General features: G+C 46.2%; 1 protein-coding gene across 4 annotated transcripts in view; it reads left to right on the top strand.

Annotated features, from left to right (window-relative positions):
• The window catches only part of TMC7 (transmembrane channel like 7), a 54,367-nt gene continuing 27,122 nt past the window's right edge, over positions 1 to 27,245 (top strand). For all 4 annotated transcript variants that reach the window (XM_032328247.1, XM_032328249.1, XM_032328248.1 and 1 more), the window contains exons 1-5: positions 1 to 255; positions 15,862 to 16,105; positions 17,252 to 17,400; positions 20,257 to 20,424; positions 22,493 to 22,575. In XM_032328247.1, coding sequence (XP_032184138.1) covers positions 189 to 255; positions 15,862 to 16,105; positions 17,252 to 17,400; positions 20,257 to 20,424; positions 22,493 to 22,575 — 711 coding nt within the window. In that variant the 5' untranslated portion in view covers positions 1 to 188. The remainder of the gene's footprint in view (positions 256 to 15,861; positions 16,106 to 17,251; positions 17,401 to 20,256; positions 20,425 to 22,492; positions 22,576 to 27,245) is intronic.

Raw genomic sequence — 27,245 nt, forward strand, 5'->3', positions numbered from 1 at the left:
CCCCCCGGTGGTCCGGCGGCGGCGGCGCGCGGGGAAAAGGGCCGTCTCGGCGCCGCGCCCCGCCCCGGCCTCTGTGACGTCCGCGCCGGAACCTGGAATTCGGCTCCGGGGAGCTGGCGGCGGCGGCGGCGGAGGTGGTAGCGGCCGGAGCGGGTCTCCGGCGGCTCTCCGGGGCGCGGGGCGCAGCCATGAGCGAGTCCAGTGCCAGTGCGCTCCCGCCCGGCAGGCGCAGCAGGCAGACCTTCATCCACCCAGGTAGGACGGCGGGGACCGCGCTCCCGGCGGCCGGCGGGCAAGCTGCCGCGAGCTTGGCGCGGGCCCAGCCCCTCGCCACCTGCCCGCGCCGGGCGCTCCTGGCTTTGGGGGAAAGCGCATTTCTCTTCCTCCTGGTCTCCCTTCTGCAACCCGCCGTCGCCCATTTCCGAGGGCGCATGCCCTCTCCCAAAAGAAGCATCAGAATGGGAGTCCTGACCGTGTGGTGCCTTCCCGTTACTGCTTTAGGGATCCCTTAGGTGGTAACTGAAAAGAGTATGAGAGCTCCGCCAGCCCTACCATTCTTGGCACGAGGTGACTGCCTCCCACACATTTCAGGCTTTACCATTAGACACGCTTGGAAACGAATTCCGCCTTGGCTCTGTATTGCTGTGTATCTTTGGTAAATGGCTTGCCTTCTCTGAGCCTCGGATTCTTCAGCAGTAAGATGGGACTAGGATGTTAGTAGAATCAATGGTGAGAAAAATATGTGAAGTGCCTGATACATCGAAAGGCACCAAAAAAAACGGTAGACAGCCAAGTGTTACCACCTTTTTCCTTTTTTTACTGAGTAAAATTTACGGCGACGTCTAAACTCTGTGGATTTTTACATAAACATGTACAACTGCCACCCAGTTGAGATAGAAAAGTTGCCAGCACCTAGGCAGGCTTCTTACAGCATTCCCATCTTAACCTTTGTCCTTAACAAAACACAAGACCCTGCTGTGAGTTTTATAAGCAGCGTTTCCTCTATTTCAATTTGAGAATAGAAATTTTGTTACAAGGATTTACAGTAAACCATGGGTGTGGATTTGGACATGGGACCCGTATGATTGGATTGTTCTTCACATCTAGGAGAAGAAAAAGAAGAAGAAAGACATCTTAGAGAGATCCAAACCCTGGGAACTTGCTCAGGAATCAGAAGACAGAAGTCAAGTTCCATTTGATGCTAATTATTTTCTAGCTTGTTAATAGTGCTGACATCAGCCCAACTTCAGCCTTTTAATGGCAGCCATTCAAGTATTTTCCTAGTTGGTTTCCATTTATCTTCCTCTTATTTTAGCACAATCCATCCCCTTTAAGATGCTGACCCTGGTTTCCCTACAGGGGGCATGATGAGATTCATCTATCATGGATCTTTGCTGGGTGTTAAAGGAGACTCTCTAGACATCTCTTTTAGAAGAGTCATAACTGGCCCCTCTGACTAAAAGGTCTTCCTGTCCCTCGGACAAATGACCTTGTATCCACCAGCATGGCTGGGAGGCTCAGAAGGGACGGTGTTTGTAACTTTGTTGTACTTTGTAAATGGTGGCCTGCTGTATGGGCATCACGGGAGGACAGTTGGAACCAGGCAGGAGAAAAGGGGTTCTGGTTTACAGATCGGGAAATATGCATCCTTCTAAATGATGAAACAGATCATATCGTTCCCCTTCTTAAGTTAAAACTTTCCAGTGGTTTCCCATTGCGCTCAGCCCTCATCTCTCTTCCCCCGACTGGTTTCCTTGCTTATGTCTTCAAAGCACTTACCACCCTCTGAAGTCATCTGGTTTGCTTTTCTTGTCTCTTAGCTGTCTCTCCTCAAATGTGGGTCCCATGAAAAGTAGGGGCTTTGTTTTCTTCTCCTAGGATATAGAACAATGTCTGGCATATAGTAGATGATGGATATGTGTTGAATGAATGAATGGATGAATGAAGTGTAGCCAAAGCCACAATGGCATCCGTGGTGTAGAGGTTGAGAATCTAGACTCTGGACTTCCATATGCAAATCCTCATTTTCCATGTCCTGGTCTTGCCTTTCTGCAAAGAACTTAAGTGCTTCGTGCCTCAGTTTTCCTTGTGTGTGTGTGTGTGTGTTTTAAAGATTTTTATCTGACAGAGAGAGACACAGCAAGAGAGGGAACACAGGCAGGGGGAGTGGGGGAGGGAGAATCAGGCTTCCTGCCAAGTGGGGAGCCCAATGCGGGGCTCCATCCCAGGACCCTGGGAACATGACCAGAGCGGAAGGCAGACTCTTAACCGACTGAGCCACACAGGTGCCGCTTCCTTATGTATTAAATGGAAGTCATGATTGTATCTACTTCAGGAGGTCAGTATAAGGATTAGGAGTTAATTAACATAAAAAACTTGGTAAGTACTTATATTATTTATACTGTGTAACAAATTATTCCCAAACTTCTCTAAGCTTACAATAGTGATAATCACTTTGATCTCACAGTTTCTGCAAGCCAGGAATTTGGAGATGACCTATCTGGTTCTGGCTCAGGGTCTCTTACGAGGTCGGATTCATGGTGAGGGCCCGGGAATGCCATCCTCTGAAAGCTTGCCTGCGGCCGGCAGATCCCTTCCAAAGATGACTTGCTCATAGGAATGGCAAATGGACACTGGCTGTTGGCAGGGAGCCTCTCCGTACTGACCTCCCAGAGGCTGCTTGAGTGCCCTGTGGACATGGCTTTCCCTGGAGCATGTGATCCAGGAGAGAGCATGGAAGATGCCTGATGTCTTTTATCATCTGGAGAGCTTGGAGATCACACCCTGTTATTTCTTTTCTTTTCTTTTTAAAGAATTTATTTATTTATTTGACAGAGAGAGACACAGCAAGAGAGAGAATACAAACATGGGGACTAGGAGAGGGAAAGCAGGCTTCCCGCTAAGCAGGGAGCCTGATGTGGGATTCGATCCCAGAAAGCTAAGATCATGACCTGAGCCGAAGGCAGATGCTTAACCACTGAGTCACTCAGGTGCCCCTCACCCCCTGTTATTTCTGCAGTATTTTTTTTTTTTTAATTTCTGCAGTATCTTATTGGTCACATGGATCAGCCCTGTTCAATGTAGAAAGGACCCATGGAAGGGTGTGAATGGGTATTTGCAGAGAGAGGATCACTGGCAGCCACCCTGGAGACTGGCTGCCACAGCGCCATGGAAATAACAGCAGTTATTAACTGCTGTTGATAACATCTCTGTTCCCCACTAGATGATGAGTCCCAGGAAGACAAGGGCTGGGCCTGTTTGGCTCACCATCATGTCCCATGCTTAGTACTGTGCTTGGTGCATAGTAGGCCTTCAGGGAATATTAGTTGAGTGGGATGCCTTTCATGATTTCATCCAATGATGCTTCTAGAGCCTATAAAGCCCCTCCTGTTCCCTCTGCCATGGGTGCCATTCATCACCTTGTTCCATTATAAGGCATACTCCTCTTTCAGTCCGGTGCCACTTCCTTCTGGAAGCCTTCCCCGACTACCTCCCCTCTCGCAGGCTGGACTCTGTGTCCCTGATCCGTGTCCACCTGGCCCACAGGACTCACCCTTCCCAAGCATCCGTTGAGCTGTATTCTCACTTCTCTTGAGTTATATCATTTAAAAAAAATTTTTTTTTTATTTATTTGACAGAGATCTCAAGTAGGCAGAGAGGCAGGCAGAGAGAGAGAGAGAGAGAGGGAAGCAGCTCCCCGCTGAGCAGAGAGCCCAATGCGGGACTCGATCCCAGGACCCTGAGATCATGACCTGAGCCGAAGGCATTGGATTAACCCACTGAGCCACCCAGGGGCCCCATATCATTTTTTTTTTTAAGATTTTATTTATTTATTTGACAGACAGAGATCACAAGTAGGCTGAGAGGCAGGCAGAGAGAGCGGGGAAGCAGACTCCCCGACAAGCAGAGAGCCCAAAGCGGGGCTCGATCCTATGACCCTAGGATCATGACCTAAGCTGAAGGCAGAGGCTTTAACCCACTGAGCCACCCAGGCGCCCCGAGTTATATCATTTTTAAGAGCAGGGACTTCAGAATGGAGCAGACCCAAGTTCAGACAAGATTTGCCTCAGTTTCCACCCCTATCAATGAAGGTTCTGACAGGAATAAAAGTTGGAAGACCACCTTCTCCCAGGGCCTCTAGAGAGGATTGCCTCTTGAGCCGACCCCTGGCTATCACTCCCCAAACCCTGCTGCTTTCCCTTCGCCCCAGGCTACTGGTCCCTTCCAGTGTTCTCCTTCTCAGGTCTTGTAGTCACTATTCCTCTGCCTGATCTCAGTTAAATGTCACCTCCTCAGAGAGGCAAAGACCCCGCCCTACCTAAGGTACCCCCCAGGAGGCATTTGCCCACCCCCAGGTCCCTGAGCACCCTGGTTCCTGGCATGTTCTATGTTTACTGCATGGAATGACCCCTGGTGGCTTTTCCCGTTTACCAAATGTTTATCACATTCCATTCGGTAAATAGTTCATCCTAGATCATCTTCAACTGGCATGCAATGACTTTTAAACTGAGGTATGATTCACGTAACGGAATCAACCACTTGAAAGCATACAATTCAGTGGCATTTAGTACATTTAGTACACTAGTGTTGTGCAACCACTGCCTTTGTCCAGTTCCTAGACATTTTCCTCAGCCCCAAAGGGAGCCGTGTGCCCATTAAGCGATCACTCCCAGATTTCCCCTCCACCCAGCCCCTGGCTACCAGCAATCTGCATTCCATCTCTATGGATGGCCCCATTCTGGACATCGCCTATAAATGGGCTCATACAATACTGTGACCTTCTGTGACTGGCTTCTTCACTTAGCAGAAAGAAAGTTCTCGAGGCTCCTCTGTGTGGTAGCATGTGGCAGTCCTTCATTTGTTTTTATGGCTGAGTAATATTCCCTTGTGTGGTTATCCCGCTGTTTGTATGTCTGTTCATCTGTTGATGGATGGATTATTTCCGTCTTTGGACTATTAGGAAAAAGGATGCTGTGAGCACTTGTGTACAAGTGTTTGATGAACATCTGTTTTCAGCTCTCTTGGGTATATTCTTAGGTATATTTGGCTGAGTGAGCTCTGCCCAGCAACACTCCACTGGATCCTATGGTCATTCTGTGCTTAACTTTCTGAGGATTGGCCAGACTCGGGGACTCTTTTTTTTTTTAAGATTTATTTATTTGACAGAGATCACAAGTAGGCAGAGAGGCAGGCAGAGTGAAAAAGGGGGAAGCAGGCTTCCTGCTGAGCAGAGAGCCCGATGTGGGGCTCAATCTCAGGACCCTGAGATCATGACCTGAGCTGAAGGCAGAGACTTAACCCACTGAGCCACCCAGATGCCCCTAAACTCAGGGACTCTTAACCCTTATGTGGGGGTTTGCTGTGACCATTACCCCATAGTTCATCAGGTAAACCCAACAGACTCAACCAAGATGGACTGATTGTCATCATGTGGCCACCAGTCAGGATTGCAGCTTACGTGATGGCTTCAGAGCTGCTCGCCTCTCCTCTCTCCTTGTCCACGGGCAGCACTCGGGGAAGGGTCACTGTGTTTGGATTGACCCTATTTTCCTATATTCCGGACTCAGTCTGCGCCTTTGGAGCAGGAACATTTGGAAAGGTAAAGGAATAAAACGAAGCTACCTCTCTATACTCCTTCTGTGAGTGAGGGCTGGGACCTGATTTGGTTTTTGTTGTTGTTTTGTGTTAAGGTAAATAAAGAAAACATCTGGCAGTAGTTTTTATGAAATCTGCCCAGTCCAAGTATAATTCCCAATGTGGGTGATTATCTGGTGTGTGACCTTGAGCAAGTCCTGTTACCCCTCTGACCTTCAGTTTTCTTCTCTGTAAAATGAGAATAGCTGTATTCCTATCAGCTAGACGTCACTGAGAGGATCTTTTTTTTTTTTTTTAAGATTTTATTTATTTATTTGACAGAGTGAGAGAGACAGGGAGAGAGGAGCACAAGCAGGGGGAGTGGGAGAGGGAGAAGCAGGCTTCCCAGCAGGGAGCCCTACTTTGTGGGGCTCGATCCCAGGACCCTGGGATCATGACCCGAACTAAAGGTAGATGCTCAGCCCAGGCTCACTGAGAGGATTTTTTTTTTTTAAGATTGATTGATTGATTGATTGATTTTAGTGATAGCGCTGGGGGGAGGGGCAGAGGGAGAGAATCCAAACAGACTCCCCACTGAGCATGGAGCCCAACGCCCAGGTTTGATAGCACGACCCTGAGATCATGACCTGAACCAAAATCTAGAGTTGGACACTTAACAACTGGGCCACCCAGGCGCCCTGGTTCCTGAGAAGATTTACTGAGATAGGCACGTTGAAGAGTGAGTACCACACCTGGGAGATGCTGAACACGCCAATGGTCTTATTGCTGTTATTATTATATTATTACTGCTTGGACCTTCTCTAGCCTTACTGTTGTAAACCTTGATGATTTCATGTGCCGTATACCTATATTTTGGGGGTTATGCTATTAGTTATATAGTTAGGCAACGATTTGGGTTGTTTTAATCTGACACCTTGTCTTAAACTGGAAGACAGTAACCATTAATCCCGCAGTATTTATTTTGTTCCCCTTATCTGCTAAGCCCATGCATCAGGGTGACTTGTCACCCTTAAAGGTGCCCCAGGAGAGAGGGATCTTCTGCAGGTCTAGACACAGCCAGAGACTGCACAGGCCACGGAAGGCCATGAAAGGGCACGAAAGGCCACGATGGTTCTCTGGTAAGCCAGCCAGCCATCTGACTTGAGTTGTGTTTTCCCCCTCTGTCTGAAGAGGCTGAGTGAGCTCTGCCCAGCAACTCAGGCCAGATTAGGCCCAAAGGCCCTCTTTGGCTTGTTTTGTTTTGTTTTGTTTTTTCAGGAAGTGAAGAATTTAGAGGGATAAAAGGGGGAAATGACTTTTCAGTGTTGTAAGCTTTGTTGTGTCTGGTTGCTTTTTAAAGGAGCTTTGTTTGAGTGTGGGACCACCTAGACCTTTGGTGGGGCTCCCTCCACCCACCCCGCCACCAGCAGCAGGAGGAGGAGGAGGAGGAGGAGGAGGAAGGGAACTGACCGTGCATGAACCGTGACCCAGTACCAGGCGAGGAACCAAGTAGTGAGAGGGACAGGCCAGAGACATGCTTTCCGGAAGTGTCTGGCCAAGCAGGGGAGACACTCGCTGAACAGGTAAAGAAGAAAATAGGGTAGTTAACAGCTAAGCGTAACTGCTGAGAAGGAATTAAAGGGGTGATGAGCTAGAGAGGGGGAGGCCCTACTTAGCTGAGGTGATCAGAGAAGTCTCGCCGAGGTATGGACTTCTGGGGTGGAGGTGGGCATGACCTTGCTCAGCCTGGAGCCTAGGGGAGGAGAAGAGGGGACCAAGTCAGGCAGGCAGGAGCCGGGTCCTGAGGATCCAGTTGGCCGGTCAGCAGTTTGGCTTTGGACTCCCGTAGATTTCTTAAATTATTCACAGCAACTCACCAAGTGTGATTTGCCCATTTTACACCCCTGGAAACTGAGGCTCTGAGAAGTTACTGACGAGCTGCTGAAATAGAAGGACATTAATGTTGTGACTCTGGAGCCCATGTGTCCGTGTGTTCATTTGAGAGATGTTTATTTGGTTTATGTTGTGCCGGGTCCCATGCTAATTGCCGGGAGTGTCAGACTTTGGCTTGACCTTGTGCAAAGTTCTCTGAACTTCTTTATTGCAATATGAAGGTAACACTCAAGAAGGACCCATGCAGGGGTGCCTGGGTGGCTCAGTGGGTTAAAGCCTCTGCCTTTGGCGCTGGTCATGATCCTAGGGTCCTGGGATCGAGCCCCGCGTCGGGCTCTCTGCTCAGTGGGGAGCCTGCTTCCCTTCCTCTCTCTCTGCCTGCCTCTCTGCCTACTTGGGATCTCTGTCTGTCATATAAATAAATCAAATCCTTAAAAAAAAAAAGAAGGACCCATGCAGTGTCATGATGGTAAGGATCATGGGAGCTAAGTATATAAATGGTTCGGCATAACCATGGTGCCTGGTAAATGCTCAGTGAAGTCTAGTTGTTTTTGTTGTTGCTTCCAGGAACGTTGGAAATCTTTTTTGGAAAAGTCTTGGTCAGGAAGAGGAACATTCCACATAAGGAGTAGCGTGGTCTGTAGCAAGAATCCCTCGCAGCAAACATGAAACCTTTCTGTACATTGAGTTCTTCAGTAAATAACTAGACGTATAGCACAGTATGCCAGGCACTGCTCTACGCCAGGAGTCTGCACACTACAGCCCACGGGCCAAATCCAGCCTGCCACCTATTTTTAATAAATAAAGTTTTATTAGAACACAATCATGCCCATTCATTTGTGGATTATGGCTACTTTCCTGCAACAATGGCAGAGATGAGTAATTGTGGCAAGAGCCTCGGTGATGATAGTAAGGAAATTGTAAGGTTTGCTGACCTTTTTCTAAGTGTCTTGTAGCCGCCTAATCCTCAGGGTGGTCCTGTCAGGTGGGAACTCCTATCGCCATTTTATAAGTGGGGAAACTGAGGCATGGAATGGTCAATAAGGTAACAAGTAGGCCTGAGATTTGAATCCAGGTTGTGGGCTTTGGAGGAGGTGCTCTGAACCACTCTGTCTGTCCTGTCTATCTCCTGCCCAGACAGACAGAATCATAGTGATTGCTCCCCAGATAGCCCACCGGATGCCCCACCCACCTGAAAACCAGGAGATTCGGGTCCAGGGCCCAGCGTCACTCTGATTACCCAGTTAGTCACTCCTCATGAAGACTGTTTGCTCATCTGGTCATAAAGCCTTGGCCCCAGCCAGTCCCTAGGCCCCACCCAGGGGCCAGGTAGCATGATTCATAAGGTTCTCCCAGCCTGGCAGTTAGTTCTGAAGTCTGGCAGATGGAGGAGGCTCCCAAGGCCTCTGGCTCCTCCCCTCTGGGACCAGGCTTTGGACTGTAAAGAACAAGGCCTCTCTGCCTTGTCCAGTCCAGTAGCTACTGGCCACCTGGGGCTATGCAATATAAATTTAATGATGCCTGATAAAACTAAAAATTCCTTAGTCTTACCAGCCACCTTTTAATTGCTCAGTAGCCACGTGTGGCTGGTGGTCCGCGTACTGGACAGTGCAGATACAGAACATGTCCATCATTGCAAAAAGGACAGGGCAGCCTGTCATATGATGCCCTGGCATGGGATATAGCCATGCCAAGCTGTGCAGCTCAAGGACAGAAATAGCCACGGGGCCAGCCAGAAAGATCTTGTTAAATCTGAGTAAGATCATGTCGTGCCGCTGCTCAAAACCCCGCATGGCTCCCACCTTACTAGACCAAAAGCCAGAGTCCTCACCATGGCCCACAGACCCTGTGTGGTCTGGCCTGTTTCTTCCCACAACTCTTACCCCATCACTCTCCTCTCTGCTGACTCCTTCAGCCACACTGGCCTTCCTCTGGTTCCTTGAATTGACCGGGCACAGTCCTGCCGCAGGGCCTTTGCCCTTGCTCTTCTCTCTCCCTTGGATAGCCATGTGGCGCTTTCCCTCCCTTCCTGTAGCCTTTGCTTAAACCCATCCCTGCCTTCTTTTTCTCCATGCACTATCAGCATCTGAAATATATTGTTCTTAACTTGATTGCTGTTGGTCTCCTCTGGCTAGAAGGTAAGTCCCATAAAGGCAAGGGAATTTGTGGGATGTATTCAAGGCTATGTCCCAGTCTTAGAACAATGCTTGGCTGGCACCTAGCAGTTGCTCAGTTAATGTTTTGGAGTGAGCGACTGGATGGATCGATGGATGGATGGATGGGCAGGCGTGTGGCCTTTCCATGAGGAGGACAGTAATAAAACTCTGGCCTTGGACCACTTGGTAGAGAGGTCCTAGCGGCTTCAACTAGATCCCTTCAACTGTGACCCCTTGGTTTAGGGTTAGGATGAGTTGTGAGCACAAATTATTTGAGGTCCTCTACCTCCAGTTAGCATCCAAAATAACAATGTCAAAGAATCTGAGTGGAAAGAAGTTCAAAAAGTTTTGAAATCAATGTCTACATTGCCTTATTGGTAACCTCACAATGGATGTACCCAAGCCATTTGATCATTTCTTGGTAACAGCAAAGCTTGCTTCTAGTAAGGCTCATTTGTGTGAAGTACCTTAAATAGAAGGATACAACATACCATCAACATCCCAATGATTATTTCTTGCCAGCTTATTTTTCTTCCTCTAAATTTTTGTTTAATTGTGAAAAAAGAGTATATATCATCCATATAGAAAAGAATGATATTTAGTGGTTAAATTCCTTAATGTTTTTCTCGCTTTCTGGTACCCCTGCTTTGCTAGTGTGCTAAGCACACACTTTGGTCTGCCTGGTAGGTGAGCCAACATTGCCTGTATCCCATGGACAAGATTCATTCATTCATTCATTCATTCATTCAGCAGGTGTTTATCGAGCATCCACTGTGTATTGGATTCTGTGCTAGACCCTGGGGACTCGGCAGTGCAGGACAGAGATGGGCTCTGTGCCCCTGCAGGTTGCTAGTCCTAAGCGTGGGGAGGGAGAAGGTCAGAGACAAGGTGCAAGTAAACAGTTCGGCAGGAGGATAGGACTAGGGATGATTGCAGTGGGATGGGCACTCAGGAGATAGGGCAGAAGGAGCGAGTGAAAGCTCACCGAGGCAGGCAAAACCCTCTTCTCTAGAGCCTCCTGCAGAGAGGGGCTCCATGCAGTTTGTCAAACAGAACTCATTCCCCCAGCAGCTGGCGAGAGGCCTGAACCAGATGACCCAGAAGGTCCCTTAGTGCCGGGAGTTTCCATGATTCTGCAAGGGGAAAGAAAAACCCTGATGTGAACCCAGCACCAAATACGGTTGGGCTAGGTTCTTGGCAGGCACTCGAGGGAGGCTGGTGGTGGTGTTAGTCCCATTTAGGTCACAGTTGGCCTGTGCCCACATCTTGGGAGTGTCCGTGCCTATGGGTAGGATCTCACGGCCTGTGGAAAGAACTGCCAAGAAAGTTGGGACTGAAAGAGGCCCTCCAGGTGCCCATTCCTCTGCCCATTCATTCATTCATCCTTCAGATGGAGGGCTCTCCACGAGCAAGACACTGCTCTAAGTCTGAGAGGCTAATTTTTTCCTTACCCTGGAAGGATGCCAGATATCCGAAGACATACTTAATGCCCACCCCTGACCCCACATCTCCTGTAATTACCCAGTCATCCTCCCCACCTAAATAAGAATCTCCTAGTTGCTGCAATCCGGTTCCAATGGCCAACAGATTCTAGACATTCCTAGATGGAGGCCCCCCAATGTCTCAAAACCCCTCCTGCCTCCCATACAAATGGCCAACAGGCTGCCACACACTGAGCACAGGACCTCGTTGGCTGTGCCGACGACGACACTCTCAGCTGGACCAACTCAGGAGAATATCTGACCGTAACTGTAAGGAGACATTCTTATTCTCCAAGGATGAGAAAAAAGCAGGGCTCTGAGAGATGATGCAACCTGTCTTTTTAAGAAGGTAGAACTGGAGTCTGTCATGATAGCAAAGCCTTGGGCAAGCCGCCATTTCTCGGAGCCCCAATTTCCCTGTTGAAAAGCCGGGCCAGTGAAGCCTTCCCTGGCTACCGCTGCAGGTGGGCGTGGGAAATCAGGTGATGTCATGCTTTGACAGATGTGTGGTCCTGTGTGAAACTGAGGGACGGTGGATCTCCGTGACAGAAAGAGTGATGCCTGTGCTCAAAGGTAGGCTTGTGATTTTTTTTCTCTGTTTGAAGATGAAGCACTTCCCAAGAATGTCTGAAGAGGATAAGTCATTCCCCTTCGATGGCCGCCATTTTGAAACTACAGTTTTCCACCAGGGACTGTTGTTATGGAATATGAATAGGAGTATAGAGAGGAGCCATGAAATAATTTCTATCTTTAGTGTTCACAGAGCACTCTCAAATCCGTGGCCTACTGAATCATGTCACGCTAAGGACTACAGCTTTGGCATTTGGCAGACCTGTGACAGGTTGCTTATTCCAACACTTCCTAGCTGGGTGCGTGGGCAAGGCCCTTTACCTCTGCAAACCTCAGCTTCTTCATCCACAAAATGGGATGATTCTATCGAAGCATACTGAGTACCTCCCATAGCCTAGCACAAAGTACAGGCTTAGTAAATCCTAGCTAATATTATTCGTGTGGTTTGCAATGCCACTGTTATGATCACGCTGATGAGGTCCATGATATCATATGCCCCATTCCTGAGAAAGAAAAACATGTGACCCTGAGGCAGTCATTGTCTCGCCTGGGGTGGCCTGGCTAGTGGGTGACAAGCCAACCCAGGCTCCAGCTCCTGCCCTGGTTCCTGACCCTACAGTTGCTGAATATTCAGTTGCTGGGTGGTGCTCTGTATTCAAAGACCTTTGTTTGCTGTTAATAAGAGCTCTTTGTTGCTCTCCAGAAGGAGTGGCCTCCAGCCAGGGCCTGGACCCTTTAGCCTCCAGGCCCCCACGCCCACGGTTACTAATGGAAGTGGATCACATCCTCTGGGTGCGCGGGAGCGGGGAAGTGGAAGGTTGAGTGAGACTCACCGGCTTGCACCCTGCAGCTGGCAGGGCTCCAGGCGCGTGTCTGTGTGTCATCTGCAGTGGGACAGCTGTCCCGTTGTGTCTGAACATGCTCATCAGAGAGGCCAACGTTACAAATCTGCACTGTCAGACTCCTGCTCAGAGAGCGAGGCCTTGGCTGGTTTCCCCCTCTCCAGGGCGCCCTCCTCCTATTGCTGTAAGTACACTGATGGAGCCCACTGTGTGCCAGCGGCTATGCTGAGTGTTTCTCCCCATGTGGTTGCCTTTAATGCTCAGAAGCTGCTCCCACCCCCCTGCCTCATGGGTCCCGTGCTTGGCCCAGCAGCCTCCAGGGTGATTCTTGAAAATATGGTCAGGTCTCAATGGGCTTTGGCTCCAAGCCCTCCGTCCCCCACATTCAAGCATCACAGCCAGCCCACAGAGTCTGACTCAGTCTGGCTCCAGACACCTCTCTAACCTCTGCTTTTCCATGCTCCCTGTCCCATCTACCTGTTGTTAACACACTACTTCAAACATGATGGCTTATGCTGTTTTATTGTTTCTGCTCATTCTGTGCGCCAGAATCAGCAGGGCATGGAAGAGATGGTTTGCTCTGCTGTATGTCATGTCTGTTGGGTCTGGAGCTTCCAGAAGGCCTCTTCATGCACATGGTGGTGCTCCATGAGGATGGCCCAAGAGCTGGGGGCTGGCTGCAACAGCTCACTGAGGTCAGAGGCAGAGACTATGGTTCTCGCTGTTTCCTTGGGGTCTCTTCTTCGGACACTTGGGGCCTCTTCCTCTCCACATGATGGTCCCAGCAGCATTGCCAGACTTCTTACATGGCCACTTTGGGGTCCCAACTGCACAGAAGTGGGAACTTTCAGGTCCTTTTAAGGCTTGAGGCTAGAATTGGCAGAGCAACATTTCTGTTGCAACCTCTGGCTAAAGCAAGTCACAGATCTGACACAGATTCAAGGGGAGGGGACTGTGGAGGGGCTGGTGTGGCTCATCAGAGGTCAAAAACAACAGAGACAATGAAGTTCGTGTTCATTCACTCTTCTCCAACCGCATAGGTCTCCATGCTCTTCCTCAAGCCCATCTTACACACCCTGCCTCAGGGCCTTTACACTTGCTGTTTCCCTCTCCTGGGATGCCCTTACCCAAATATCCACAGAGCTTATGCCCTCTGTTCAGCCTCAGCTTAAATACTACTTTAGTACGGAGACCGTACCTGACCCACCTTCTCAGAACTGGTGCATTCCGAGTCTCCTTACCCCACTCTGTTTTTGTTTTTGCACTTATCACCTCCTGACATAATATTCATCACCTATTTACTGTCTAATCTTCCCCAGCCCCCACCTCAGTATGTAAGTGCCATGTGAATAGGGCATTTGCTTTGTTCACGGCAGTATCTCTAGCTCCAGATAGAACACATGGTAGATACATTTGTTGAATGAATATTTGAGATGAGGAAACTGAAGTTCAAAGGTTAAAAGTAACTTTCCCAAAGACACACACACTAATGATGGACCGAGATAGGATTCAAACCCAAGCAATGTAGCATCTAATATTAAACCTTAGAAGTTTTGCTGTCTATAGAGGTAATTGCTTAGGTAATTATGGCTGTTTCCTACTTCCACTCCCTGTGTCCTTTCTCCATTAAAGGTAATCTTTCCGCAACTAAAATTGGATCAGGCATAAAACCCATCTTGAAGGTGGTGTCCCTCAGCTTCAGTGGAAGGCCCTCCCTTCTTAGACCACAGCATAAGCCACAGCAAAACTTGGCCTCCAACAGTGGCCTGATGTAGTAGAACAAATACAGATTTCTGAGTCAGGCAGACCTGGTTCTGTTTTCGGTGCCCCTACTCACAGATTAAGCATGGGCAAATTAGCAATCCATCCGTTCATCTATCCATCTTTCTATCCATCCATCCATCCATCCATCCATCTTCCCATCCAACCATCCATCCAACCATCCATCCAACCATCCATCCGTCCATCCATCCATCTTTCAATCTATCTTCCCACCCATCCATTCATCCATCCATCCATCTTCCCATCCAACCATCCATCCATCCACCCAATGAGCATTTATTAAATTACTTTCTGAATCAAGGATGATGCTAGGTCCTGGGATGCAGTGGTGAAGACATGATCCCAGTTCCTGCCCTCTGAGAACTTTCTTCCAGTCTCCTAGAGGAGACAGATGTACTCACACAGTCACACAAATTTATTTGCAAATATTATATATTTATTTACAAATTTTTACATGCTATAAAGGACTTAGTGTGTGTGTGTGTGGGGGAATGTGTAACAAGGCACCTGTAATAGTGCAGTGGGGCAGAGGCAGTTTCCCTAAGGAAATGACATGTGAGTCAGAGCTTAAAGGATAAATAGGTGTGGTAAGTTCATTGCAGACAGTGGGAACAGCATATGCAAAGGCTCTGAGGAAGAGGAAATGGGAGGAGGAAACCATCTTAGTCTCTGAAAGATCTTAAAGAATATGTAGTTGGGGAGCAAAGAGCCCTCTAGACACAGATGAGTGTCCGACCATGCAGAGCTTTGAGGACTGGCATGGGGTTGGGCAACCCATTAACCTTCTCATCTGTAAAATGGGATTGATAATTGTACCTACCTCAATATGTGTGAGCCTCTGTGGTCAGCTGAGTGACAGCAGGCTGCAAGCCAGCCTGGGACGGTCTCAGCTGGGGTGATCGTCCCTGCTACACTGGTTTTAACATTTAGCAGGTAGCTTGGGCTTGTTCACACGGCAGCAGCTGGGATCCAGAGAGCAGAGAAGCTGATAAGGCTTAGAACTGGCCAGCATCACTTCTGCTGCATTCTGTTGGTCTGAGCAGATCGCACAGCCAGCCCAGATCCATGAGTGCATGTGAAGCTCCTAACACAGTGCCTGGTGCACAGGAAGTTCTTTGTCAATACTATTATTATTGTTACTGTTTACAGTATCACTATGCATTTGCGTAATGCTTTATTTCGGAGTTCTACAAATCATTATAGCCTATACTTTGGAAAGATAGTTGGGGCAAATAGGACTGGTTCCATCTGACAAATGTAAACAAGTTCAGATAACTGCCCAAGGTCACACATCTAGCTAGTGGCTGCATCCAAACACTAGAACCTAGATATTATGTAACCTAAAGCGTATTTGCACACACAGCTGCTGAAAGTGAACTGTTTGCAGATGATGGTATTGTCCCGATCACCATCCTGGTAAATAGAATAATGAAAGCACAAATGCTTTTGTCAGTGGTGCAAGCTAGTGACCATCTGCACAATTTAGGTATGCAAAGATTTTTTTTTTAATTGGCTCCCAAGCTCACTGTGGTCAATGATGGTTCTCTTTTTCTTCTTGCCCAGAGAACCTCTCTGTGGATTCCAGTGGCTTTTCTTCTCCACCTGTTAATTTCCTTCAAGAATTGCCAAGCTATCGGTCCATTGCACGCAGGAGGACAACCATTCTTTCCCGAGACAAGCAAAGTGGCACTTTGCTGAAGCCAACAGACTCTTACAGCTCCCAGCTGGAGGGAGGAATCACTGAAAACTTCAATAGCCAGTCGATTCGGAAATATGCACTGAACATCTCTGAGAAGCGGAGGCTAAGGTTTGTTCGGTGGCCATCTAGAAGCCATCTGATGTATGTTTTGGGCAGAGGTGTGCTTTATGCATGGAATGCATTTCCTGAAGAGTTCACGTAATTAGAAATGTATGACTCAGGGTCAGCCAAGCTGCAGCGACAAAGTTACCCAAACATGTAGTAGCTCAACATATTAGAAGTTTGTTTCTTGTTCACATCAGTTCTGGCTTCAGATCAAGGGGGAACTTTGTAGTCATTCAGGGACCCAGGCTCTTTCCAGCTTGTGGCTCTGCAGCCGTGTAGAGCCTCATTGTTATCTGCAATCCCTCCCTGTTTCCCCTCCCCTCACCCCTGCTAACCCATGATCTACTCTTTGTCTGTAGATTTGCCATTCTGGACATTTCAGGTAAATAGAGTCATACAATATATGACCTTTTGTACCTGGCTTCTTTCACGTAGCATTATGTTTTCAAGACTCAGCCAAGCTATGGCATGTATCTGTATGTTATTCCTTTTTACGGTTGAATGGCACTTCATGGTATGGATGGATATGCCTCGGTTTTTTTGTCCATTCATCTGTTGGTAGGTTGTTTCCCACCATTTTGGGTTTTGGGTTCCCACCATTTTCCCAACCATTTGGGTTGTTTCCACCTTTTGGCTATTGTGAATAGTGCTGCAATGTGCAAGTTTTTGTTTGGGACCCCCTTGTTTTCAGTTCTTTGGGGATATCTGCCTAGGAGTGGAATCACTGGGTCATAGTGGTAATTCTGTGTTTAACGTGTTGAGGAATATCCAGGCTCTTTTCCCTAGGGGCACACCATTGTACATTTCTACCAGCAGTGTAGGAAGGCTCTAGGTTTTCCACATCCTCTTGGCTGGGGTTTTATTTGATGCTGAGGCTTAAGGACGCTTTAATGATCATTGTCATGTTGGGGTTTTTTCCTTAATTTTTAAAAAAAGATTTTATTTATTTATTTGACAGAGATCACAAGTAGGCAGAGAGGCAGGCAGAGAGGCAGGCAGCGAGAGAGGAAGGGAAGCAGCCTCCTGCTGAGCAGAGAGCCTGATGTGGGGCTCAATCCCAGGACCCTAGGATCATGACCTGAGCTGAAGGCAGAGGCTTTAACCCACTGAGCCACCCAGGCACCCCTGTCATATTGTTTTTTAACGCAGGAACATTCAGGAGACCCAAATGAAGTATTTATCTGAGTGGGACCAGTGGAAACGGTACAGCAGCAAGTCTTGGAAGAGGTTCATAGGGAAGGCTCGTGAGATGACCACCCACCTGGAGCTGTGGCGGGAGGACATTCGCAGCATAGAAGGTACCAAACCCCCTCTCTGCACGTGCTCCTCTGCAGGAGACCCCTGTGCCTGGGGGAAAGTACAGCTACATTTTCTCTAACCTCTAGATGAAATTTGGCACTTCCTTCCACGATGAATGGGAGCAATGGCACCCGTTAGGATTAGCAGAACCTGTGTCTTCGTCCCCAGGAAAATCAGTTATTTTCCTTTCCCTTCTGGTTGTATTATCTTGGAATATCACTCATGCTCATCACTACTTTGAAATTGCAGCAGTGAATCTGCAAGATCGGCCACTAGGTCTTATTATTTAATGTGCTAATAAAGGTGCTCATGTATTATTCTAGCACAAATTTGGTTTTTAGTATTATAACTGTATGCCCATTTGTATTTATTTTTAAGAGTTTATTTTTTTTTTTAACTAATCTCTTCACCCAACATGGGGTTCAATCTTACAACCCTGAGATCAAGAGTCCCATGTTTTACTGACGGAGCCAGCCAGGTGCCCCTATATTTGGTACATTTATTATTTCATTTTGTATTTTATTTGTTATATTTATTTTATTTGTCATATATATATGCAAAATATATGATTCCATTTATTTTTTCCAATTTTTTTAAAACGATTTTTTATTTATTTGACAGACAGAAATCACAAGTAGGCAGAGAGGCAGGCAGAGAGAGAGGGGGAAGCAGGCTCCCTCTTGAGCAGAGAGCCTGATGCAGGGCTCAATCCCAGGACCTTGGGATCATGACCTGAGCTGAAGGCAGAGGCTTTAACCCACTGAGCCACCCAGACACCCCAGTTTTTTCCAATTTTTAATTTAAATTCTAGTTTGTTAACATATAATATTTGGTGCATTTATTTATTTATTTATTTATTTTAAAAGATTTTATTTATTTATTTGACAGAGATCACAAGTAGGCAGAGAGGCAGACAGAGAGAGAGGAAGGGAAGTAGGATCCCCACTGAGGAGAGAGCCCAATGCGGGGCCTGATCCCAGGACCCGATCCCAGGACCCTGGAATCATGACCTGAGCCGAAGGCAGAGGCTTTAACCCACTGAGCCACCCAGGCGCCCCTATTTAGTGCATTTAAAATGTTATTCTGAGATGGGGTTCGTTAGGCTTTGCCAGACTGCTAAAAGTACCCATGGCCCTAAAAATATTGAAGATCCCTACTTTTCCACATGGGTAAGGATTGGGTTGTAGTATGGTCAGTCAGCTCTGGCTGCTGTAACAAAATACCATAGACAAGGTGACCTCAACAACAGAATTTTTTTTTTTTTTTTTTTAAAGATTTTAGCATGAGTGGCAGAAGGTGAGAGCGAGAGGGAAAGGAAGAAGCAATCTCCCTGCTGATTGCCCCTCACCCCATGCAGAGCTTGGGATCATGACCTGAGCTGAAGGCAGACAGTTAACTGACTGAGCCACCCAGGTGCCCCAAAATGTATTTTCTTGCAGTCTGGAGACTGGAAGTTCAAGACCAGGCTGCCTTCTCACCGTGTCTTTACATGACCGTTACATGACTTCATCTTTGTGTGCTCTTGGAGAAAGAGAAGGAGAAAGAGAGAGATCCCTCTTGTAAGGCCACTAAATCCCATCATGGAGACCCACTCTTACAACCTCATCTAAACCTAATCACCTCCAAAAGGCCCCACCTTGAAATACCATCACATTAGTGGTTAGGGCTTCACCATAGGGTGAAGGGGTGGGGGCTTGGGGGGGTGAGATAAAATTCAGTCCATAGCAAGTATACAAAACTGGAAGTTGCGCCAAAATATAAAATTAGGAGAAAACATTGAAACATTTGGGTGACATAGCAGAGCCAGGGTGAAAATACCTCTTAGGATGACATATTTTCCACCATAAAGCAAAAACGATTTACAAACAACTCCTCAAATCTGCTAATGTAGGAATTTTGTCAAGTTCATAGGGAATGTGGCAGGATGAATGGAAGAAATGCTGTCATTATTACTATTTTAAGACCTATAAAATACTCTTGGTAACTTATTCAATGAAGTACCTTTTTCAATTGTTGTTTTCTTGGGGGAATGTAAACTCTATCACCAGGGGCTTCGTGGGCTCACTTAAAACTTAACCGTCTGGTTGTACTTTTTCTGAGATCTAAGTATAGCATCACAGTTGGAGCCAAATAATAAAAGCTAACCCTGACTGACCTTTTTCTGTGAGCGGGGCATTGTGTTGAACGTTTTCCTTGGATGGGCTTAGTTAATCCTCATAAGAGCATTCCCTGTAGGCATCATTTGCATGGCTCAGGGAGGTTAAAATACTTATCCAAGTTCACTCAGCTAGGATGAGGCAGACCCAGGATTTGAAGGATTTGATCCAGGCCGATCCAAGCTTCCCAGCCCAGGGGTTCAGCCACTATACCCAGCTTCCTTTTTTGGTTAGTGGTGGCCTTCCTGGAGGTTTTTGTTTAGCGCATGGCTGGTCAGAATTCAGGAATGGATTCATACATTTATTTTATTTTATTTTATTCATACTTTTATTTTATTATGTTTTATTTTATTTTATTTGGAGTCATACATTTATGGTTCGTTGCAAAAGCACTCACTTAATCCACTGGGGAAAGTGTAGCCTTTTCAGTAAAATGGCATTGAGTCAATTAGATATTCATATAAGAAAAGATAGATATTGAGTCCTGCCTCAACATTGTCAAGTAGTTAATTCAAGGTCAAGGGTAGATTTAGAAAGAGGGAGAACCTTAAAACCAACAGTAGAAAACCAAAATACTTCTTCACTCTCCCATCAATCAATATTACTCGAAATTCAGCTTTTCGGCTGATTGGTTCTACTGTGGGTAATGCATGTGGGTCAATAGTCCTGGTCAGTGATGTCTGGATTTCTTTTTTCCAGGGAAATTTGGCACTGGGATTCAGTCCTATTTCTCCTTCTTGCGGTTTCTGGTGTTGCTGAATTTGGTGATATTTCTGATCATCTTTATGCTGGTTTTGCTCCCAGTCTTGCTCACCAAATACAACATCACCAACAGCACCTTTGTGCTCATTCCGTCCGAAGACACAGGTGAGTCTAAGCCCTGGTTTGCTGTGAGAATGTTCTTGTGTCTGTGTACCTGTCTACACGGCTTTCTTCTCTGGGAATCTTCATATTCTAAGTTGTTGGTGCCTACGTTAGGATGGGCTTGGGTATGCTGCAGAAACAATTGACCCCGTAACTCTCAGCACCTAATAACCACAAAAGGTTCTTTCTCACCCCAGTACTGTTGGGCGGTGGCTTTGTTCTGTATTATCTTCACTCTGGAGCCCAAGCTGATGGAGCAGCCTCTCTCTGGATCACTGATGGTCACTATGTCCAAAGGAAAAGGAACCAATGGCAAACATCCCATCTCTTAAAGCTACTGCCTGGAAATGACACTTTTCATTTCTGCTGCATCTCATTACCCAAAGCAAGTCACTTGGCCAGTCCTGATTTCAGTAAGGCATTTGCTGAAATCAGGAAAGCACTGCAAGCTAAAAGGAAATTTTAGCAAACATGATATAACCTACTCCTATAACTTTACGTTGAGACTTTTTTGTCTGGTAATGGGGACACTCAGGCCTCCACCAGTCATGAGCCAGACATTACACCAAGTGCTGGACCTGTGTTTTCTTATTGAATAATCAACATAAGTCTCATCTTTGGGGCATCCTGTGTTTTCAAACAAAAGCACGGAGAGTCTCTGTCATTCTACAGACATTACAGTTTCCCCTCTAGGTATGATACTCCGTGCTGGGGGCCAGAAGTAGGCAAGTGGAGTCAGAGCCTGACTTCAGTGAGAATTATAAAACGGCAGAACTGGAATTGGCCTTGGCAGACAGAACTGGTTCTACTCCCTTCTTTAACAAAGGGGAAACTAAAGCCCAGAGAAGGGGTGGTAGATTGGGTTATTTTCCTCGATTTTTCACTCCCCTGAAATTGTGATTTGTAGGGCCTCCCACTGTGGGGAGAGAATAGTTTCTGTCCCATTGGTATTGCACTTGGCCATGTGGCTGATTTTGTCCAGTGAAGTATTCGCTTGAAATGTCTTCCGTGGTTGGCTTGCCTATGAGAAGAGCATTGCTCAGATAACCATTGCCTCAGCCTGGGCCCCAGAATGAAGTCATATGGTGCAGACCTGAGCCCATGTGGAAGCCTGGGTTCCATCCTAGCTCAGCCTGCATCAACTCAATGAACTCAAGTTGCACCTCCATGAATGAGAAAGCTGATGGAGACTTGGTCACTGAGACTTGGTGGTTCTTTGTTATGAAGCAATAGCTCACTGATACAGGAAAATGAGCCATTGATGAATGAGCCGTTCAAGGATAAGGTAGTGTCATTAAAATTGACATTCAGATAATTTCTTAGTTATTTGTGCATATGTAAATGCATAGGTTGTTTTAATGAAGCTGTGTGTTTATTTACACACACGTACAGATTTTTTTTTTTTAAGATTTTATTTGTTTATTTGACAGAGAGAGAGATCACAAGTAGACAGAGAGGCAGGCAGAGAGAGAGGGGGAAGCAGGCTCCTTGCTGAACAAAAAGCCCGAAGCAGGGCTCCATCTCAAGACCGTGAGATCATGACCTGAGCCGAAGGCAGAAGCTTAACCCATTGAGCCACCCAGTTGCCCCGAGATCTTTTTAAAATTGGTTTTCCTTCACCTGGATTGTTTCCGTGCTACTTTTTCTTAATTAAAAAAATTGTTTATTAAAAAAAATTGGTTGTCCATACAGTGGAATCACAATGATTGTGATCACAATCACAATTGCAATGATTCCACTGTATGTAATGTGCACTGTATGTAAGTGGACCTACATACAAAGTATATAGAAAAAAATATGTACAAATAGTATATACAAAGTATATAGAAAAAAGCATATAGGAAAAAACATATCAACAGGTGTGTAGGGAGAGGAGAAAATGGTGCTATACCTGGTATATTGGGGTTTGCACTAGAAATAGAAAACCACAAATTCACAAACATCCAAACATGATTATATGTGACATCTCTAAAGGAACATACATGTGCAGGCCTATATATACAATTTATGATAGACATGTTGTGGAAACTGTAAACCTCTTTTCCACTGATCTTGTTTTTGTTTTTTACAGATGTTCAGTGCACCATATATCCAATAAGTAGCTCTGGACTCATATACTTTTATAGTTATGTCATAGACTTGCTCTCTGGCACGGTAAGTATTTAACATAATTCTGTATTTGGACCCTCAATAGACTGAAAGTAGGTTATTTTATTTTTTATTTTTTTAATTTTTTAAAAAGATTTTATTTATTCATTTATTTGACAGAGAGATCACACGTAGGCAGAGAAGCAGGCAGAGAGAGAGAGGAGGAAGCAGGCTCCCCACCAAGCAAAGAGCCCGACTTGGGCTCAATCCCAGGACCCTGAGATCATGACCTGAGCCGAAGGCAGAGGCTTAACCCACTGAGCCACCCAGGCACCCTGAAAGTAGGTTATTTTAAAGATCAGATTCCTGATTGTCTGCAGTGAGAGCCAGGCACAGGATTTGACACAAATATGAGTAAAAGAAACAGGATTTGCAGGGACTTCATCAGCAAGGATAATGTTCCCCCACCCCTGGCTCGAACATAGAGAAAACAGGCTTTGTCACTTTCAGCCACTGGCCATTCCCTAGTCCCAGCCCCCTTTGGACTGACTTGTAACAATATACTGAGTCTCCCCCAAAGACAGAAGTATCAGTGAAAATCCCTCCAGATAGAATCTATTTAATTTCTCAGACACTGTAAAACCTTACATGGTAGGGTCCCAGACCACCCCGCTGAAAGCCACACCTCTTCCTCCCGGGTCGCACACAGAGAGATGCATCAGACATATATATGCTCGTGTGTGTGCACACCACATGCATACATGTCCATATACATTCCCCCATGTCTGCCTTCTAGACTGGTTTCCCCTCAACCTCAGCACTGCTGATGTTTGGGAACCAACACTGCTTTGTTGTGGGGGCCTTTCCTTTACACGATAGGAAGTTCAGTGTCCTTGACCTCTGTTCACTAGATGCCCGTAGCAGCCACAGTTGTGACAAATCAAAAAAGTCTCCAGGGGCGCCTGGGTGGCTCAGTGGGTTAAGCGGCTGCCTTTGGCTCAGGTCATGATCCCAGGGTCCTGGAATCAAGTCCCACATTGGGCTCTCTGCTCGCAGGGGAGCCTGCCTCCCCCCCTCTCTCTCTGCCTTCTGCTCTGCTTACTTGTGCTCTCTGTCTGTCAAATAAATAAAATCTTTAAAAAAAAAAAACAAACCCACCACTCCTTTGGAGGGGCACCTGGCTGGCTCGGTGGGGAGAGCATGTGACTCGATCCCAGGGCAAGAAGTTTGAGCCCCATGGGAGGTACAGAGCCTATTAAAAAAAAAAAAAAAAAAAAAAAGAAGAGGAAGAAGAACCACTCCTTTAGATTTAAAAAAAAATACAAATATATAAAATAAATCTTTGGGGCGCCTGGGTGACTCAGTGGGTTAAAGCCTCTGCCTTTGGCTCAGGTCATGGTCCCAGGGTCCTGGGATCGAGCCCCACATAGGGCTCTCTGCTCTGCAGGGAGCCTGCTTCCTCTCTCTCTCTCTGCCTGCCTCTCTGCCTACCTGTGATCTCTGTCAAATAAATAAATAAAATCTTTAAAAATAAAAAAATTAAATAAATCTTTCTGAAAGTTACTGGTCTTAAAATGCCATGTCATTGAGCATCCACTGTTCGAAACGTAAAGTGGAGTCTGTCCACTGCATTTGATTTTGAAAAAGCGCTTTTTACGTCTCTGAGCTCATATTTTCCTCGGAGCAATGAGAAGGGACTGTTAGGTGATTATTAAAATGTCCACCATGCAAAAGATGAAACGGAATCAGCTGTCTAAAACATGTAAGGAAGAAAGAAATTCAGGGTCTAACCCAAGGTCACTAGTGAAAGCAAAGTGGGATTGGAGTCCCAGAACTAACTGTTGGGCCTGTTTGTGTAGATGACGTTCCACAAGAGAAGTTTCTCTTCGTGGATCTCCACACACTATAACCTCCTTCCTTATAGGAAAAATTGTAAGACCCTTGATAGATGCACTTAATAAATGTTCCATAGACTGTATGTGATGACAGGAGAGTTGGTCAGAGAGGTTAAACACTGGCCTGTCGGGGCGCCTGGGTGGCTCATTTGGCTAAGGTCTGCCTTTGACTCAGGTTATGATCCTGGTTATGATTGTGGAACCGAGTCCCGCATCAGGCTCCCTGCTCAGCTTCTCCGTGTCCTTCCCCACTGCCTGCTCTCTGTCCCGCCTGCTCTCTTCTGGAGCGTGCTCTCTCGCTCTCTCATGAATGAATGAGTGACTGAATCTTTAGACACTGGCTTGTCTTTGCTGAAAACAGTTGAGCTCATAATCAAATCAGAAAGATTATTTTCCAGGCCCACTGGATCGTTGCCCTATCATATTTCATTATTTGGAGGGACATATCAATGACAGCCTGATATCAACCTGGGGCAATAGAAACAGGTTTCCTGTAGTTGGGCAAGTTTTTATGGCCTGTGTCCCCAGCCTTCAGAAAAATTAGGTGGAGTCTTCTATTCCTACACTTTTCTCCTAACCAAAAAAAAAAAAGCCACTTTAATATTCAATATAAGAATATATGGTTATCATAAAAAATATTTATGAGGGGCGCCTGGGTGGTTCAGTGGGTTAAGCCTCTGCCTTCGGCTCGGGTCATGATCCCAGGGTCCTGGGATCAAGCCCCACATCAGGCTCTTTGCTCAGCAGGAAGCCTGCTTCCCGCCCCCGCCCCCTGCCTACTTATGATCTCTGTCTACAAATAAAATAAAATCATTTAAAAAATTTATGAATTTAAGAATTTATTGGATGAAAGATAAAAATACCTCTCCCCAGAGGCCATACTGGCTCATAGCCTTCTCGACCTTTCTTGTGTACTTACTTCTTATGGTGTTGCTTCATATTTTATAATATGGCTTTTTCATGGTCTTGCAAGTCCTCTGTTGCTTTCATGTTACCCCTTTATAAACAACACTATACTGAACATCTCTGTACTACGTATATACTATTTCTACTTTCTCGATATACTGTCTTCCCACTCTCCTAGAATTTTCCCACTGTCAAAGGAGACGTGTGGTGTGTTCAGTTATTTCCACCCTAAGGAGTCAGGAACTTTTCTGTTCTATATTTTCACATAGGGCACCTTTGAGTTTTTTTGGTTTGGTTTGGTTTTGGTAACAGCTTTATTGAGATAATTCACATAGCATACAGTTCTCTCATTTAAGGTGTACAATTCAATTTTCTTTTAGTGTATAGGTGCTGTCACCACCTGTCAATCTTAGAATAATTCCATCGCCTTAAAATAATTCCATCACCTTTTCCATATCGCCTACCAGTCCTTCTAACTGGCCCTAAGCAACCATGAATCTACTTTCTGTCTACGAAATGCTTGTTCCGGACATTTCATCAACACTGAATCCTCTAGTAGATGGTCTTTTATCTCAGGCTGCTTTCACTTAGCATGTTTTTAAGGTTCATCCATGTGTGACATCGTATCAATCTTTCATTCCTTGTTCTGGCAGAAAAAGATTCCATTGTGCAGATATACTGCATTTTGTTTGTCCATTCATGATGGACATTTGGGTGGTTTATACCTTTTTGGCTATTATGAATAATGCTGCTTATGGACGTTCATGGGTGAGGTTTTTGTTGGGGACAGATCTTTTTAATTCTTCAGGGTATATACCTAGGAGTGGAACCCTAGGTCAGATGGTGACCCCTTGTATAACTTTTTGAGGAATTGCCTAACTTCTCCCAAGTGGTGGCACCATTTTACATTCTCACCTGCCGTGTGTGTGGGTTCTGATGTCTCCAACATTCTTGTCAATACTTGGTATTTACTTGACTTTTTGATTATAGCCAGTGTAGTTTGTATGAAGTGGAGCATCTTTGTGGTTTTGATTTGCATTTCCCTAATGAGTAATGGGGTTGAGCATCTATCTTTTCATGTGCTTATTGACCATTATGTACCTTCTTTTAAAGATTTTATTTTTTTATTGAGAGAAAGAGCCCTCATATAAGTGGGGGAGGGACCTAAGGAGAGGAAGAGAGAGTCTCAAGCAGATTCTGTGCTAAGCGTGGAGTCCAACATAGGGCTCGATCTCACCACCCTGAGATAGCGACCTGAGCAGGAATCAAGAGTCAGACACTTAAGCAGCTGAGCCACCCAGGCACCCCCATGGTGTATCTTCTTTGAATAAATGTCTATTTGGATCCTCTTCCCATTTTTTTTTTTTAAGATTTTATTTATTTACACAAGCAGGGGGAGTGGGAGAGGGAGAAGTAGGCTTCCTGCTGAGCAGGGAGCCCGATGTGGGGCTCAATCCCAGAACCCTGGAATCATGACCTGAGCTGAAGGCAGATGCTTAATGACTGAGCCACCCAGGCGCCCCCTGTTCCCATTTTTATTTTTATTTATTTATTTTTAAAGATTTTATTTATTTATTTATTTGACAGAGAGAGAGAGAGAGATCACGAGTAGGCAGAGACGCAGGCAGAGAGAGAGAGAGAGAGAGAGAGAGAGAAGCAGGCTCCCCAATGAGCAGAGATCCCAACGTGGGTCTCGAGCCCAGGACCCTGGGATCATGACCTGATCCGAAGGCAGAGGCTTTAACCCACTGAGCCACCCAGGCGCCCCCCCCTCCCATTTTTAAACTGGATTATGTCTTTTTATTGTTGAGTTTTAAGAGTTCTTTTTTTTTTTTTTTTAAGATTCTATTTTTAAGTAATTTCTACATCCAGGTGGGGCTCAAACTTAAAACCTCAAGATCTAGAGTTGCATGTTCTACCAACTGAGCAAGCCAG

Source organism: Mustela erminea, chromosome 20 (assembly GCF_009829155.1).
Source record: "Mustela erminea isolate mMusErm1 chromosome 20, mMusErm1.Pri, whole genome shotgun sequence".
Taxonomy (NCBI): domain Eukaryota; kingdom Metazoa; phylum Chordata; class Mammalia; order Carnivora; family Mustelidae; genus Mustela; species Mustela erminea.